At 39.0% G+C, this 16,987-nt stretch overlaps 1 protein-coding gene, 2 long non-coding RNA genes and 1 pseudogene across 4 annotated transcripts in view; 2 read left to right on the top strand and 2 right to left on the bottom strand.

The window, feature by feature from the left end:
• Positions 1–16,987, bottom strand: part of LOC146462823 (CD209 antigen-like protein A) — a 34,023-nt gene that overhangs the window by 3,666 nt on the left and 13,370 nt on the right. Inside the window, exons 1-3 of one of the 2 annotated variants that reach the window (XM_085085121.1) lie at positions 7,993–8,141; positions 1,616–1,708; positions 553–672 (exon numbers count right to left, since the gene is read on the bottom strand). In XM_085085121.1, coding sequence (XP_084941247.1) covers positions 553–672; positions 1,616–1,700 — 205 coding nt within the window. In that variant the 5' untranslated portion in view covers positions 1,701–1,708; positions 7,993–8,141. Of the gene's footprint in view, positions 1–552; positions 673–1,615; positions 1,709–7,992; positions 8,142–16,987 lie in introns of those variants that run through there. The other variant, XM_085085122.1, reaches the window with a different exon arrangement.
• LOC146462828 (uncharacterized) lies at positions 9,556–11,263 on the bottom strand (annotated as a pseudogene).
• Positions 12,086–14,575, top strand: LOC146462827 (uncharacterized). The gene is made up of 3 exons (XR_014857045.1): positions 12,086–12,316; positions 13,267–13,334; positions 14,189–14,575. It is a non-coding gene; the product is annotated as an uncharacterized LOC146462827 (long non-coding RNA).
• Positions 16,118–16,766, top strand: LOC146462826 (uncharacterized). The gene is made up of 2 exons (XR_014857046.1): positions 16,118–16,594; positions 16,691–16,766. It is a non-coding gene; the product is annotated as an uncharacterized LOC146462826 (long non-coding RNA).

Raw genomic sequence — 16,987 nt, 5'->3', positions numbered from 1 at the left:
TGCGTAAACTTTTGACAATGATGACGTCATATCACGTGGTAATAGCATCAATATTGTCAAATGGCGGCCATCTTGGTTTTCTGGATTCCCCCAAAACTTCAGGAAAGCACCGAAATAAAGCGAAAAGTAATTAAACGAAAACCATTATGCCCGTCCAAAATTGTTTGCCATGGCAACATCAAAGTCAATGAAGAGTAAAGGACCACATTACATTTTTTCAAGATAAATCTCTGAAAAAGTCCTGAAGTTTCATGGCGTTTGCGCAAATATCATGATAAAAGTAATCCAGGTTCAAAGGCGCCGCGGGCAGAAACGCCCTCCCCCTCCCTCTCCCCCACCCCGGTCTAGATAGGGTTAAGGTTAAAAAAGATTTAATCGCCCTTCAAATTTATAATTGATCGGTCATCATCTTAGCTTGCTTTGAAGTGAACAGGAATTATAATTCTTTATAACAAAGCCACAAAGTTAAACACTTTATTTCAACAGTTTTCTCTGATAAAAAGGGGGCATGCGTATAAAAATAGAGCAAACAGTTTAGATGGAACATCCTACCTCTACAAAATTCAGCCAAAGTAGACACCTCACTGAGTAGTTGCTGCATTGCGCCTATCTTTTCCTTCATCTCTTCCTCGAGACTGTCAGATTCGTCATTGACGGGGATGACTTCTACCTCTATAAGAATGCCACGAAAATTATAGTAATTAAGTAACAATCACCACAAGAGATTTGGATTACTTTGCGTGACAACAAAAATCAATGATAGGGGCATTTGTTTCAGACAGTGACAAGGCATTCTCGGAAAATGAAAATCCTACTTCTTTCAACAGGAGTCGAGCCTAAGACCCTCCGATGCTCTACCACTAAGATATAGGAGACTCTAGCGAGGTAGGTTATTAACTAGTATGCCTGGGTATGCCCGTGATGCTTTTTGACTAAGTCAAAGTCGAGAATTTGTAACACATGGAGATTTGTTTTTTACTCCCGCACTTGTTGAGAATTTTCCTTTCCACAGGCCGTACTGTACAACAGAAAACCAGCATTGTTTGCTGCTACTTTTGTTTCTGTGGTAAGTACGTAAATTATGATCATCCGGGTGAGTGTAGACCTGAGAAAGACTGTTCGGGGTGACTTTGACTGGGTAATAGATCCACGGACGTTTGACTAACAAAAGACGGATAGAAGCGTATCAATCACTTTTTACAGTCTTCAAAGCCAATAACATCACGGCTTACTGACAAACGACCAATCACGTTATATATACCATATGCTGACGTTCCACAATTCACTTGGTTCTGAAGATGTCTTTCGCTCAGGTTGTGGAAACGTCAGTCAAAGTCACCACAAACATTCCTTCTCAGGACTACACTCACCTGGATGATCATAATTTATGTACTTATTACATGACTACCGGGTTCAAACCATTTACAGATTTTTCTGGTTGGCCTTTGAACGAAAAAGGCAAACAAAAAAGAAAGTGTTCGAATACTTCCAGTTTATCTTTACAACAATTTGCCTTTCATTTTTTTTAAATAAATATTACACCTGAGGCTGTGATTAAGGCCATCTTTGCGCACCAATTTCATCCGAAGCCTTTAATTGTTATATTAATCTTTACCTCTCAACTTTTCAGGATCCTTTGATTCCAGTGCCATCGGGAACAGGACAATAAGCAGAAAGAACACCGTTCTCTTAACAATCATCTTTGATTCTGACAAGATGAAAGATGGTCACTCGAGGTAAGCTTTCTAATTCAATAGTTTCAGACGTGATAGGGGAAAATTTATTGACTATAACTAGCTATAACGTAATAGCCCTCGAGCATAGCGCTTTTCTCGACTGCCTATAAAATAACCAAAACTGACCTAGAATACAAAGAGATAACCTATTTGGTGGTAAACTTTGCCATTTTTCTTGGTGCAAAGACGCTTAGTTTTTAACTGGATTTGAACCAAGGAGAAAACTTCAGACTACATAGTATAAACGCTCCTCTGAATTACTGATAGCTGGCACGTGTACTTCAAGCAGCCAAAGGAAGAAAGATTGGGGTTTGGGAATAACAGTATAACACCTTAGTTGATTTTGAATCGATTTAGGAAATCTACGGTGTTCGAGGAGTATCATGAAAAAAATTATCTCCTTTTGATTCTTGTCTCGGTTTCTTATTACTGCAAATATCTATTTTGATTGCAAACGTCCTTCAGTTTGATAGAAAAAATTGCTTTGATTTATGTTATTATTTAATTCTCAAACGAGATTCCTCTCTTTGATTTATTTTGTTTCGTTTTTGATTTTAAAAATTTCGTCCGTTTGATTTCCAAAAATTTTCTGTTTGATTTTTAAGATGAGTTTTTGATTTCCAACATTTGCCCGTTTGATTTCTAAAGTTAGTTTTTTTTATTTCCAATATTTGCCTGTTTGAATTCTGAAATGAGTGTTTGATTTCCAAAATTTGTCCGTTTGATTTCTAAAATGAGTGTTTGATTTCCCAAATTTGTCCGTTTGATTGCTAAAATGGTGTTTGATTTCCAAGTTTGCCGTTTGATTTTAATTTCGTCATTTGAGCTCAAGCTCCTGCAGTCAGCTCCCGGGGGGAAGGGTGCTCCCTTACATGACCTTAACGGGGACGTGCGGCCCGATAGGGTATGGTTTTCAGGGTGTTTTTTCTTGAGCGGGGTATCTATTTCATCACTTTCTGTCTTAAACAGGGTATCGCTACATGACCTAATGGCTAAAACAAGAAACTAGTGTGTTGCAGGGTATGATTTTGGGTTAAATATCTTAGATAGGGTCTGAAAATTTTGAATTCTGTCTTAAACGGGATAGGGAAATGAGAGAATTGTGTCTTAAACAGGGTCAGGGTTTGAATGCCCGGGCCGCACCTCCCTACCCAAGCATCTGTTGAATACCCCCCCCCCCCCCCCCCGAGTCAGCTGCGGATGCGAGTTAAGCCACAAAATAATGGAGGTACATAAAAGTGTCAGCTCTAAGAACACAATAGCTGTTTTTCAGATAAGAAGCAACTCAGAGAGCTAAAAGACAGCGCTACAACGAAGCTATAGCTCTCGAAAGCGAGAGACAACAATGGTATCAGCTTTTTAAAGACGGGAATCTGTTAGACACTCATATCCGTGTTATACAAACAATCTTCAATCTTCACGCGGCGAGATAAAATACTAAGCATTAATTCACGGTTTAAGAAATCCACGGATCCTGTATCTTCACAGATAACATTTATTTAGCACTACCTGAAATCTTGAAGTCAATCCAAGCCGATAAACCTTAACAAATGCCACATAGCTAGCATACACAATGGCATATCAAAACCTAATCGTTACGCCCGGGGGGGGGGGGTACTCCCCTATATAAGGTATATAGGTATGTGCCGCCCCAAAGGGTATGGTTTTTAGCCGTTTTGGTCTGAAAACGGGTATAGATTTTGACAATTACGGTCTGAAATCGGGTCGGGTTTTTGGGGCGGGGAACATTTACGAAAGCTTACAAACATATTTTTCTTCTCAGTAAGTAACTGGAACGACTAACTGATAGCGAGAAAAAGAAATGGATTAACTATGTCATTCCAGCTTAGTTTTACTCCTTGCGTCAACTTCCGTTCCTCACTGATGCATAATTATCAGGTCTGAAAACGGGTGTGGAAAATGGCATGTTTAGGTCTGAAATAGGGTCGGGATTTGAAGACCCGGGCGGCACACCCCCACCAAGAATTCTGGGGAGTACCCCTCTCCCCAGGTCGTTACGGCTCAGAGTGATCAGTAAGAAACCGGCTCCATTCAGACCATTCAGTATATTTGAGAATTCCCACTCACGATCAAGACAAAAGGAAAATCGCTTAAAGACATGCCTATTAAAGCAAATCTGAAAAGGCTTTTATCTGACACAACGGACACACAGTGGGAGTTGTGCATGTCTGTCAACCCCATTTTAACAAACGGACAAATTTTGGAAATCAAACACTCATTTTAGAAATCAAATGGACAAATTTTGGAAATCAAACACTCATTTTAGAAATCAAACGGGCAAATTCTGGAAATAAAAAAAAACTCATTTTAGAAATCAAACGGACAAATTTTGGAAATCAAACACTCATTTTAGAAATCAAATGGAAAAATTTTGGAAATCAAACACTCATTTTAGAAATCAAAAACAAACTTGGGAAATAAAAAATGAAACCAAAAAAAAAATCAAAAAAATAATTCAAGAAAAATAAAAAAAATGAAAAATCACAAAATAAATCAAAGCGAATTTTCTTTTAATCAAACTGGAGGAAGTTTGCAATCAAAATTGATATTTGCAGCAAGAAGAAAACGAGACAAGTATGAAAGGAGATAATTTATTTAGTGATACTCCTCGAACACCGTAGCTTCGAACATCAGTTGGCACATCGTTATGACAGCAAGAATCAGAATCTCAGCCTTTGGTCAAGACAAAAACGAAGTAAAAGGGAAAAGAATTCAGAAGAAACGGAACCTGACTCGACCTTGACTCGTGCAATGAGCAAACTCTGTTGTAGTTAGGTTCAAAATGTCGACGCATTAGTTAGAATGTTGAACTGAAATGCCGGCTGTCAATTTTTATTATTATCACAAGTCAAAAGTGACATTTGCACCCTGGAAGCTTGAAACTAATTGTCCAATTTCTGGCGAAAATACTTTGTTGCAGGAAATTTCGAGGCCTTTCCCAATTTGGATGTCTAGCCTAAGGGAAAAAATCTTCCTTTTCTCGGTGGAATATCTGTTCAAAATGACATTACCTGAAATTCAGAAATTCCGGACTAAATTGTGAAGAAAAGCTAGCGTTTTCTTTAGCGAAACGGTTCACCTCAAACTTTCGTTTGCCATTTCCTTCGGGAATGAGTGTTCCAAGCAATCTTAAAGCTCGACCGCGGGTTAGAAACAGATAATAAAATCAAAAATGGCCTCTTGCGAGCTAAACCCGTCGTCGCTTTTCGCGTGATGAACTGCTGAACAACTAACAGGGGAACCAAACTGGAACATTTCAGCAAAATACTTAAAACGTTGTCTCCTGATTTCCAAGCTAATACATTTTGATCTGTTTGGATGTTTCAGGGAACGGAATCTTCTTTCACCAAATTTACAAGCTGTTATTGGCTTCACGAAACTGCTAGCTGACCTTTCTCTCGCACTTTCAACGACATATTTGCACCTCTGGTAAAGGCAGAAATCAGTAATAATTTTCCAGTGTTACGAAATTTTGAGATGACATTTTGCTGAAGAACAACTAAAACCGAATTTCTGAGGCGATAAAGGGGGCAGTGTCACCTATTTCATGTTACAAGACAGTTTCTTTGTCAAGTATTTGATCAGTTTTGATGAAAATACAAAAAAATCGCCGTGACAGAACCTCTTTAAGGCCGGCATTCCGAACAGATGTCCACCGCGGTGAACAGTTCAGTTAACTATTCAGGCTTCCTACGTCTTGCGATGTTGGTCCATCACACGCACAAGGTTATCGGAGATTAGGACTATACACATCGACATTAACTACCTGGTCAGCACGTCGACGAAGTACTATACTAAATAATTATGGGAAGAGAAATAATATAACTAACAAATATAACGATCAACAACCGTACATACCCTTGTATTGCTGAACTCAAAATCCTTTACACACGCTCGAACGAGAAAGTATTAAAGCTATGAAGAACCTTGGGTGAGTTTAGGCTATGATATTGCGTTGAATTGTATTATTGTCCTGCGATTGGCTAACTAAAGTCTTATTTAACCATCAACAGCAAACAACTGTCAGTGTGTGGGGGATATTTTTTAGGACAACCGTGAAAAGGAAACAATAATTTGGGATGAAGATCAAATAGTACAAGGTGGCGATTACGAACAACGTTCTTCAAAGAAGATCGAGAGAAAACCCGACTCTTAACATGAATTTTGTTAAACATGTACCCCAGCTAAATGAACAGACAAACGGAAAATAAAACAGATATTTGAAAATGTAAAAGAAGGAACCATTTCTGGAAGTTTAAAAATGCCTAAACATAACTCTCAAAATGTAATTTTATTGCAAACAGGACCCCCAAGATTGAATTTCCTAAGACTAAATAAACGATACCAAAAATGTTTGCTAATGGATACAAATCCTGTGGAGCGGATAACAAATTAACAAATGTACCGGCCAATCTCACATCGTTGTGTAATAGTCGTCTCTAGAAAATGCTGATTTTACTATATAAGAGTATATTCTTAACAAATTATCCCAACATGCTTAGTTTCCGCTCTGTAAATTACAACCTTCTTGGCACATGAATGCATCCTGACACTTCCTCTCACAGAGCTACCACCTATTACCTAAAACCTTTCAAATATTTATCTGCAAAACTGGGGTTTGCCCGGGGAGGGGGGGGAGGGGGGGGGTGTTGAAGTTTCGAGCTGATTGGCGCATTATCAAAATGCAGCGATATTACCGAAGCCGAGCTGATCTTGGGAAAAGAGCGGGTATTCGTGGCTCGTCAGCGACCCGGTTTGCGAGCTTGCCTATTTATTCCCGGGATTTGTTAAGAAAATTTTGGCGAGCGATTTTGTTCCTGCGGCAAGAAGTGCAGATAGCTCAGAAAGCTAGGTATATAGATGCAACGACAAAATCATTGACATGATGATGATATATTATATAGATACGGACGCGCACCAGTGGATGCGCACGAGAGAAAATGCGCGTCAATATCATTCATTTGACAACAATAAAATCTCTCAAACAAAAAAAAGGTGCGATAAAATCAACTTTGATTGCTAACGGTTTGCCTACTGGTGTTGTTGAAAAACATAACGATATTAAACTATCAAGCATTAAGCAAATTATCCAGCGAAAAAGAAGTTCAGGCAATGTAATTTCCAACAAACATCGATCTGTAAAATGTGTTTTCTGCTAAATATTGTGTGCGCGCGCGAAGAAAACGGCTCCCGAAATACGTCTTTCAACAAACTCAAGCGAATTTTATTCTGGTGTTCTCGAAACTCCTATTTTTTTAGTTAGAAAGAATTAAATGATCAGCTATGAAAACCAGAAGCCAAGTTTTGTAAAATAAATACGAGCGTGAGCAATGCGCGTGCGACTTCATCACGCTCTTCAGACCGTCTTCGAAGGGTTGCTTCCATGTATCATTACCGAGGAACGAAACCTCAATCAAAAGCACGAATTGTGTCGAAATGAGTTGTTTTACGTTTCTCGATGTAGACTGCAAGCAGTCCCTTTCTGGTTAGTCGAGATGGTGTGCTCATAGCGCAGCGAGACTGGAGCGAGAAGAAATAAACTGTCCACCCAGCCCTAGCTTCGTGAGGTTTTGCGAATCACGTATGTCTAGTTCGATTTAAGCGCGAAAGGCATACAATTGAAGAGTCCCTTAAAATGAGAAACAAAATCCCTATTGTCTTCTAAAAAGTCAACCATAACAATAGGCAAAGTTTAATAACTGATGATAATCTGAAATTAGAAAACGAGGAAAAGGCAAAATACGGCCCTCACCATCCTCGGGGACCCAGGGGCAGATAGTTGGGTCTAAAGGAAGTCGAAGCGGCTAGCTAGTTTAGATGGGCCCTCACCGGCTCGCGCTAGTAATAAGTTAGTTTACGTGTTTTCGTGGCCATCATCAGAGAGACCAAAGCTGGCAAGATTCTTATCTTCTCCGGAATTGAAAGAAACTGGTAGGAAAAGCGAAAAAAACCCGAACGGTTTAGGAAAGTAAACATCTCAGTTGGTAAACCCCATGCACAGGAGCTAACGGAAAAGTAGCTGAAAACAAAAACTGTTTTGAAAGGACAATTGGTAAGATAACTTGCTGCCGCAACTGAATGAGAAAACAAGCTTTGAAGATTAGTTTTTTGAAACCATCTAAAGAACGTGGACTTTATGGAGCCCCGAAAGTGAGCAACTAGGTCATCAAAATTGTATTAAAGCCTAAATAGCTAAGCTAAAACCTAAATACCTCAAAATTTAGAAAACACTCACTTTGACGAAGGACACTCAAGTTTTGATCTGAAGTAACTGCTCCTTGATCTCGGGTTTTTGATCTCCGTATCCTCTGCAGACCTCTGCAATAAGATGGCTTAAAGCAAAGATGTTATCCAATTTATGTCTCTCAGTATCCATGGCATCAGCCTTTACTTCGTTCTTTGGTATTTCTATTTTAAGTTTTTGTTTTCCCTTGACATTGAACTTGCTTGAGGCCAGCCGTGCATTTTTTTGCAGCTCCAATTTTGCTAAGCCACACAGGATGTTTTTGATTAATTCTCTGACCCTGATGCGATGCAAATGAAAAAAATGCTGTTCTCTGAGCATAACTTTCTTTAGCGCTTCTTTGTTTTATCGTTTTCCTTTGACATTGAACCGGCTGTGTTTACACTTTGGCATTTATCTAGGTAAACATTTACTGACTAAACCTTGGTACATTTGTACAGTGTTTATACTGTCTGAAATAACCAAGGTAAACCTGTCATCAATCAAGATCACGATCAAATCGAATGGGCGACATATTCTAAAATCCATGCATAAAATACCCGCGTTTATAAGAGAAGCTGTGACTCTTGTATTCCTCGCGTTTTTTATTTCCCTTTGATCTTGAGCTGCAAACTCAGGTCTCAAGATTTCAGTGGCTCTTACTTTTGCAGCACCTCAAGAGGTCGAGGGTGGCGTTTACCATGGTATCAGTTGGCGTTTACACACGCAAACTATTTGCCTAGGTAAGTAAACTCCAATACCTCAAGCGCTCAAGGGTAAACACAGCGTAAGCGTGCATTCTCTTGTAACTCCATGTTTACGTAGCAACGTATGGGGAAAACACTTGTTTAATGTTAACGGGATGCTTCTGTTTCTGGCATACCATTGCTATCGTCCGTAAAATTCAACTGAAACAAGCGCCATACTCCGTCTAAACGAACAAAACCAAGCGCTAAACCCCCCTCTAAAGAAATACGTAAGAAAGTTCTGTACAGGCCCGCAAATGATCCCCGGACCGGAAATAATACCCAAATTAAACCACAAATGATCCCCGGACGGGAAATGATCCCCAGATTGGACTGCAAATGATCGCCGATCGCCTCACCATAAAATATAGAGTAATATAGAGAGGAATGGACACAAATTTGGACAATTGATTTAAACTTTATTGAATTAATTTTTTTAATAACATCAGTCGTTATATTGAAACTATCTCCATGCAAATTTCACAACTATTAAAAATTATAATATAGCAGCACATTACAACAGAACAATTTACCTATAAACTGTAACATACATGTATATATGATTTACTTATACCATTACAATGCCTAAAATGTGCACGAATTGTACGAAACTCTTCGAATTGAAAGAGCGAGTCAGTTAGGACTTTCGCAAGTTTTTTTTGTTTTGTTTTGTTTTATTTTTTCGAAAAATTTAACCATAAAAGTTAACGCTAAAAGAGAACGATGTTTCGACCGTCCGACGGTCATTTTCAAGTTCACGATGAGAAGTAAACATTAGCATGTCCTTATATACAATTGTGAAAAAACTAAAGCGATAAAAAAATCCCTTTTAAGACGTCCCGGCACCAATGGAAAAATGCCAATTCGAAGAGAGTTTGAACGCCCGGTTTAACATTGTTTTCAGCAGAGAATGTTTGTATTTCATGGCTTTGGTAGTGCAGTAAAAGCCCAGTATCGGTTGGTTTCCTGTAGACCTTCGTGTCAAGTCGGGGGCCATTTCTGATAATCACCATTCCAAGAAAGGGAAGTTTGCCGTTGTCTTCGAGTTCCTTTGTGAAACTGACTTAGGGGTGGATTTCATTCAATGTCGACAAGTATTCAGAGGCAGATGAAACATCGGGCATTTTGCTGAGGGTGTCATCGGCATAGCGTTTATAGAAAGCAGGCATCTTGTTTTGGTTTGTCAATTGTTCTTCGATATTGCACATAAATGCATTTGCCATGAGTGGCCCAAGTGGAGAGCCCATAGCAACTCCGTCCACTTGTTCGTACTGATTTCCTTCTAACTGAAAAAGCTGATTTTTTGTAGCAACCTCTAACAACTCTATAAGGTTGGTTTTTGTGATGTTAAGGTCGTATTCCTTGTTGAACCAATCGTCTTTGAAAGCTTTCTCCGCCAGGATTTCGATTGTCTCATCCACTGGCACGTTTGTAAAAAGAGATGAAACATCGTATGACACTAAAATATCGTGTTCGTCGATTTTCATCCCATGTAGATCATCAGCAAACGAAAAGATGTCACTAACGGTGTGGTCATTGAAGGACAAAGGTTGTAACTTTCTATCCAGCCACTTAGCAAGTTTATATTTGTAAGTTCCTGTCGCTTACAGGATTGGACGCACCGCTAGTTTCTTCTTATGTGTCTTCGGTAATCCATACAGGTGTGCGAGCCTAGGGCCCTTTTGGATCAGTGAGTCGGCAATGGGTTTAGGTAGAATTCTTTGGGTAGAATTCTTAGAATTCTTCAAAATTCTGAAAAAAGTGTCAGAACAAACTCGACTGCTTGATCTTGGAGATAATTTTTATTCGCGACCTAAAGCCGAAACTGAACAAACAATGCGACTCGACCCGCGCGAAACTATTTGTTTAAATACCTTTAACGTTTTTAGCGTTCCTTACTTTTAATCATTCACGCTATTATTTTCTTATATTGTTTAGATGTGAATATCTTAAAGCTTTTTTAAGTCAGTATCTTATTAGTTTTTTCACAATTGTATATAGGCACATCACATGTCGTTTATATGAGTTTTACAATTGATATATGAAATTTTTTATATTTTAATATGGTTTACGATGTCAATTTCAATATATTGTAGTTCTTTCTTTTTTAGCTAGAGTTAAAATAGACTATTTAGTTAGGTGTCCACTATTAGTAGAGGGGACTTCTCCCCTCAGGTACATTCCTTTTGCGACACAATAATAAAGTTATATTATTATTATTATTATTATTATTATTATTATTATTATTATTATTATTATTATTATTATTATTATTATTATTAAAGCATCTCGCAGACAAGATAGCTCAGAAGGCACCGAGCCTTATCGTGTTGTAATCACTTAGCTCAGGACACAGATCTCGTTTGAACTCTTACGATCGGTACATGCATGCGTCAGAGGTTCGCGAACGCCGTTTCAGTAGCAAGATAGAGCAATCATTAGACTGTGAAAGAAATGTCGCTAGTGCGGATATCTGAAATACGTGTCTATATGCTTTTATACTTAGGGCTTTTTATGGACACTGGTTTAGCCGTCATTAGTATAATCCGATTCTATGATCTTAATATCTCTGCATAATGGAATTCTTTATCTTATAGAATTTTGAACTTTTACAGAACTTTCTTACGTATTTCTTTAGAGGGGGGTTTAGCGCTTGGTTTTGTTCGTTTAGACGGAGTATGGCGCTTGTTTCAGTTGAATTTTACGGACGATAGCAATGGTATGCCAGAAACAGAAGCACCCCGTTAACATTAAACAAGTGTTTCCCCCATACGTTGCTACGTAAACATGGAGTTACAAGAGAATGCACGCTTACGCTGTGTTTACCCTTGAGCGCTTGAGGTATTGGAGTTTACTTACCTAGGCAAATAGTTTGCGTGTGTAAACGCCAACTGATACCATGGTAAACGCCACCCTCGACCTCTTGAGGTGCTGCAAAAGTAAGAGCCACTGAAATCTTGAGACCTGAGTTTGCAGCTCAAGATCAAAGGGAAATAAAAAACGCGAGGACTACAAGAGTCACAGCTTCTCTTATAAACGCGGGTATTTTATGCATGGATTTTAGAATATGTCGCCCATTCGATTTGATCGTGATCTTGATTGATGACAGGTTTACCTTGGTTATTTCAGACAGTATAAACACTGTACAAATGTACCAAGGTTTAGTCAGTAAATGTTTACCTAGATAAATGCCAAAGTGTAAACACAGCCGGTTCAATGTCAAAGGAAAACGATAAAACAAAGAAGCGCTAAAGAAAGTTATGCTCAGAGAACAGCATTTTTTTCATTTGCATCGCATCAGGGTCAGAGAATTAATCAAAAACATCCTGTGTGGCTTAGCAAAATTGGAGCTGCAAAAAAATGCACGGCTGGCCTCAAGCAAGTTCAATGTCAAGGGAAAACAAAAACTTAAAATAGAAATACCAAAGAACGAAGTAAAGGCTGATGCCATGGATACTGAGAGACATAAATTGGATAACATCTTTGCTTTAAGCCACCTTATTGCAGAGGTCTGCAGAGGATACGGAGATTAAAAACCCGAGATCAAGGAACAGTTACTTCAGATCAAGACTTCAGTGTCCTTCGTCAAAGTGAGTGTTTTCTAAATTTTGAGGTATTTAGGTTTTAGCTTAGCTATTTAGGCTTTAATACAATTTTGATGACCTAGTTGCTCACTTTCGGGGCTCCATAAAGTCCACGTTCTTTAGATGGTTTCATAAAACTAATCTTCAAAGCTTGTTTTCTCATTCAGTTGCGGCAGCAAGTTATCTTACCAATTGTCCTTTCAAAACAGTTTTTGTTTTCAGCTACTTTTCCGTTAGCTCCTGTGCATGGGGTTTACCAACTGAGATGTTTACTTTCCTAAACCGTTCGGGTTTTTTTCGCTTTTCCTACCAGTTTCTTTCAATTCCGGAGAAGATAAGAATCTTGCCAGCTTTGGTCTCTCTGATGATGGCCACGAAAACACGTAAACTAACTTATTACTAGCGCGAGCCGGTGAGGGCCCATCTAAACTAGCTAGCCGCTTCGACTTCCTTTAGACCCAACTATCTGCCCCTGGGTCCCCGAGGATGGTGAGGGCCGTATTTTGCCTTTTCCTCGTTTTCTAATTTCAGATTATCATCAGTTATTAAACTTTGCCTATTGTTATGGTTGACTTTTTAGAAGACAATGGGGATTTTGTTTCTCATTTTAAGGGACTCTTCAATTGTATGCCTTTCGCGCTTAAATCGAACTAGACATACGTGACTCGCAAAACCTCGCGAAGCTAGGGCTGGGTGGACAGTTGATTCAAAGTGATGTTGTCTTTTGTCTTTGCTCTGTGATTTCCTCGTGTCTCCTTCTTCTTCGCTGCCCGCGCTGAGTCAGTTCCCCTCAGCGAATCTGTCTTGTCCCTTATGCGTCCTCCTGTGGTTCATTTGCATCGGCAATTTGCATTTTTCATTGCTCGATATATGGGTTTTTTACATGGTTTTTAGATTGATGTAAATTTTCAATTTTTTCTTGTGACAATATGTTGTCTCTCTTTATTTTTTTGCAGGAAAATCCATATATCTGTCAGTGTGTTTAACGTCATCTTGGTACTGGTCTTGTCCCTTGTGACTCTTGGTAAGAGAAAATCACCAACGTTAGAAATAGTTAAGCTTGGTTTTGGCCAAAGACGTAGGTAAACGCGAAAGAAAAGGGAAAGTAAAGGTTCCATGAACTTGAGCTCTCCAAATACAAATCAAATTAATCAAATTTCATTCAATGAATAAAATAAGTAGATTACTGTTTTCCGTCAGCCAGTTAAACTATAAATGACAAAAAAACCTTGTTTTAACAATAGCTCAAACAAATCACTGTGCGCGATGCAGACACTCGAGATGTTTCCGCTTGTGTTTGCGTCACTGGTGAGAGCCAAACGTAAATGGATACATGTCGGTCAGTTATTATAGGCAATCGTCATATTGGTTAGTGGCAGAGTTGAAACGTCACCCCAAGGCCTTTATCAGCCAACTTACCAAACGACTTGCGCGCTACCTTTTTGAGACTAGACACTGCTGATACCTTACGTTTTTTGGCAGCAACCGCAAGTCACTTTTTTTTTTCATTTTTTTTTTCTCTCCTCTATTGTAATACACCACGAATTTTTCAGTATCGTCACTGGTCGTTTGATACACTGACCTCTGCTGGGTCAGTCGTTAGTTGATAATGCACACATGATAGCAGAACGTCATTGGCCGGTTTTAAATTCACATCCTTTCACGTAAAACTTGCCCACAATGAAATAGTTACAGTGTGCTGTCTCCGAGAGCTTGTTTTTATTTTTGGAGTCCCGAGCATGGGTGCCCGATTTCCCGCCAAACGTCGCAGCATCCCTGTCCCTACGTCCGTGCTTTTGAGCATCTAGCTGCTCTAAAAATGAGACCACTGATAACTAAGGTTATTGCTTTAACCTTTTTCTAATTTTTTTCTCATAGGGGAATGTGGTTTGGCAACCTGCGACACGAAAGGTGCAGTAATCCGTCCTCTGTATGGTAAGACCGCGAGTTCCAACGACTGGGAGTTCATAACAAATGTCCCCCAGGACGAGCAGTCCATGTGCCACCAGCGATGCAAGGAATACTGCATGGGGGATGATCCAGCAGGCACCGAATATTGGAAAAACTGCGAGGCGTTTTCATCCTTTAAATACGAGTCAGGAGGCACTTGTTGGTGTTACGGTTGGAAATGCCTACCCAGCTGGTATGCTGACGCTCGCTACAATTCAGGATGGTGTGAAATATAAATCTGCCATTGTAAACAAGGGGATGCATTGTAGTAGTGATGATGGCTAAGCCACAAAAAAGCTATTAAAAAGGATAAAAAAATAAACGTGTTCGTGACTGGTGCTCTTAAAACTCCTAGCTTTGAAGAACCTACTGCTAAGCTTCGACCAGTCCTAACAAGACGCCCAAGGGTTAGTTGTGACATACTTTAAGCATTGCATTTTAGTACACAGGCGTTACTTTTATTTTGGGGCACTTCATTTCTCTTTCGGTAGCTTTGCTCTCTGGCTTTAAAAGAACATACCCTCAGAAATCTCCCATTTTTGTTAAATTTTCTTAACATATAGGTATTTTTGTTTGTTTGCATTTCCCATCAAATTTCAGGAGATAGAATACAAGGGCCACCAGTAGTCGTTTCTAAGGCAGAAAATGTTTTTCTGCCTCCCTCCACTCCCCCATATGGACTCCTTTAATCATTGTTTTGCTCAGCCAGCCCCATTCTCCCTCAGACGTGTATAAACAGCACAACGAACTCGCTTTGAATTCGGCGCGCTCTTACAGTAGCTCAGAAGAAAAACATTAAACCTAGCTTTGGCTTCCTGAAGCAAAGTTTTCCTGAGGACATCATTAAGTCTAGTGAGGGAAAAAGTCTTACGAGTGCAGCTGCGCTGCCTCGTCTTATATGCTCCCTACCTAGTTCTCTTTTGAGCTAAACGGGTAATTTTCAGTTAGTCGGGCAGAGACTAAGGGTTGCATATTGTGAGCTTTGCTTGAAAAGGTGACAGTCTTTGGCCGTAGAAAGTAGGTCTTAGGGATGATTTCTAGTCGGGCAGCGTGAATTTATTTCAGGATACGATGAATGAAAGTAACAACAGGTAAACATTCTCATCAGGTGGTCCGGTCAAAAAGATCGAGCCTGGTGGTGTTTCGATCTTAAATGTATGAACTTTTTTGTCTGACTAATTTGCCTCATAAAAATCTAATTCACTCTATGAATTTACCCTTATCTTAAATCCCCCAGTATTTTGCTGTATCAAATAATCTTTAACCGACTCCACTTTCCTGTGGTGCGTCTTGATTCGGATCATCTCGCATCTTTATTACAGCATCCATATTGGAGTTTATACTGCACAATGTTTTGACCCGACCTCTTCCCGACATCATTGATTTCAATTTTTCGGCTCTATCCCCGTATGGAAGAGAGAGAATATTCTAAGTTTGTATTCATTTGTTAATCATTGTGGCTAATCGGTAAAAGGAAGCTTATACGTGCAGATACCAGCTACAAACTGTTTTCAAGGTAAATATTGTTATTTTTAATTTTGTTACAAACAGGACCCCCATGATTGAATTTTCTAAGAAACAATATTTATTTTAAACTTTCCTAAAGTTGACGTGACAGACTTGTAACGTGAACCACCATTTTAGATGGGTTAACTTCGTCGATAAATTTATAAAAAGGCTTTCATAATTTTAGCTAATATTCCCGAAAGAAACAACAAGATTATCTGCGAATGAGAAAAAAATCCTTTTTCTGACAGTGTTCTATTTAATCTATTTAAAAAGTCTTCTATTTGATCTTTTATCCGCGCAGTTCAAATATATGTTTCATATATTTACATTTAGTTTAAAAGTGTATCAACATAAATATCATAATATTTATTTTTAATCTTATTAAAATCTGGACCCCCACGATTGGAGTTTCCTAAGAGGCGATTTTATTCTGAACTTGCCATTGCGCATATGCCACACATTGACATTCAAATCCTAGCAGTATGCAGGATGTTTGTCCCATGAACCTAATTTAATGGCCTTAGCTTCCACGAATCTCCTATAGCTCAGTGGTAGAGCATTAGAACTAGTAATCTGAAACCGTTAGGTTCGACTCCTGATAGGATCACTCGGATTTCCTTTTTTCCGAGTATGCCTGTGTCCCTCACTGAAAAATACATCATTCTCAGATGTGATCATGTTCGTAGAAGGTATCAAACCTCTCTGTTCCTTGCGGTTAAAATTTTATGCGTAAATTGAGCTGTTATTTGTGTATCCCCGTAGTACAGCACTCTACAATAAATATTGAATTATCTGCAAACGCCGAAAACCTACTCATTTCTGACAGTTCATAAGTGCACCAGAAAACACAATGTTGGGTTTTAATTTTGTTGAGCAATGGATCCCCTCATTGAAATTTCTCAGGTCTCCTCATTTTCTGAGAGGCAATTATATTCGATAAACCAGTTAAAAAAGTGCTATAATTTCCCTAAATTTGACTAAAACCTAGTTTTATTTTTTCCGAATTAAACAACTAGATTTCTTGATCAGTTAACTCAAAAAATTTTATACCCCTAACTTCAGATCTTCTTTTCTCGTGTTTTTTTTTATAATTGGCCTACAGACTTGGAGTAACCTTTAGGAGACCTGAAACACGGAGACGAAACATTTTTCAGCTGGAGAAGCTGAAAACGTAGGAATAAATGCAGCTTCACAAAAGGGCTATTTCTCAGTCTCTTC

This window comes from Pavona decussata, unplaced genomic scaffold, assembly GCF_977016875.1.
Source record: "Pavona decussata unplaced genomic scaffold, jaPavDecu1.1 SCAFFOLD_184, whole genome shotgun sequence".
Taxonomy (NCBI): Eukaryota; Metazoa; Cnidaria; class Anthozoa; order Scleractinia; family Agariciidae; genus Pavona; species Pavona decussata.
This window is presented reverse-complemented; position numbering and strand designations above follow the sequence as displayed.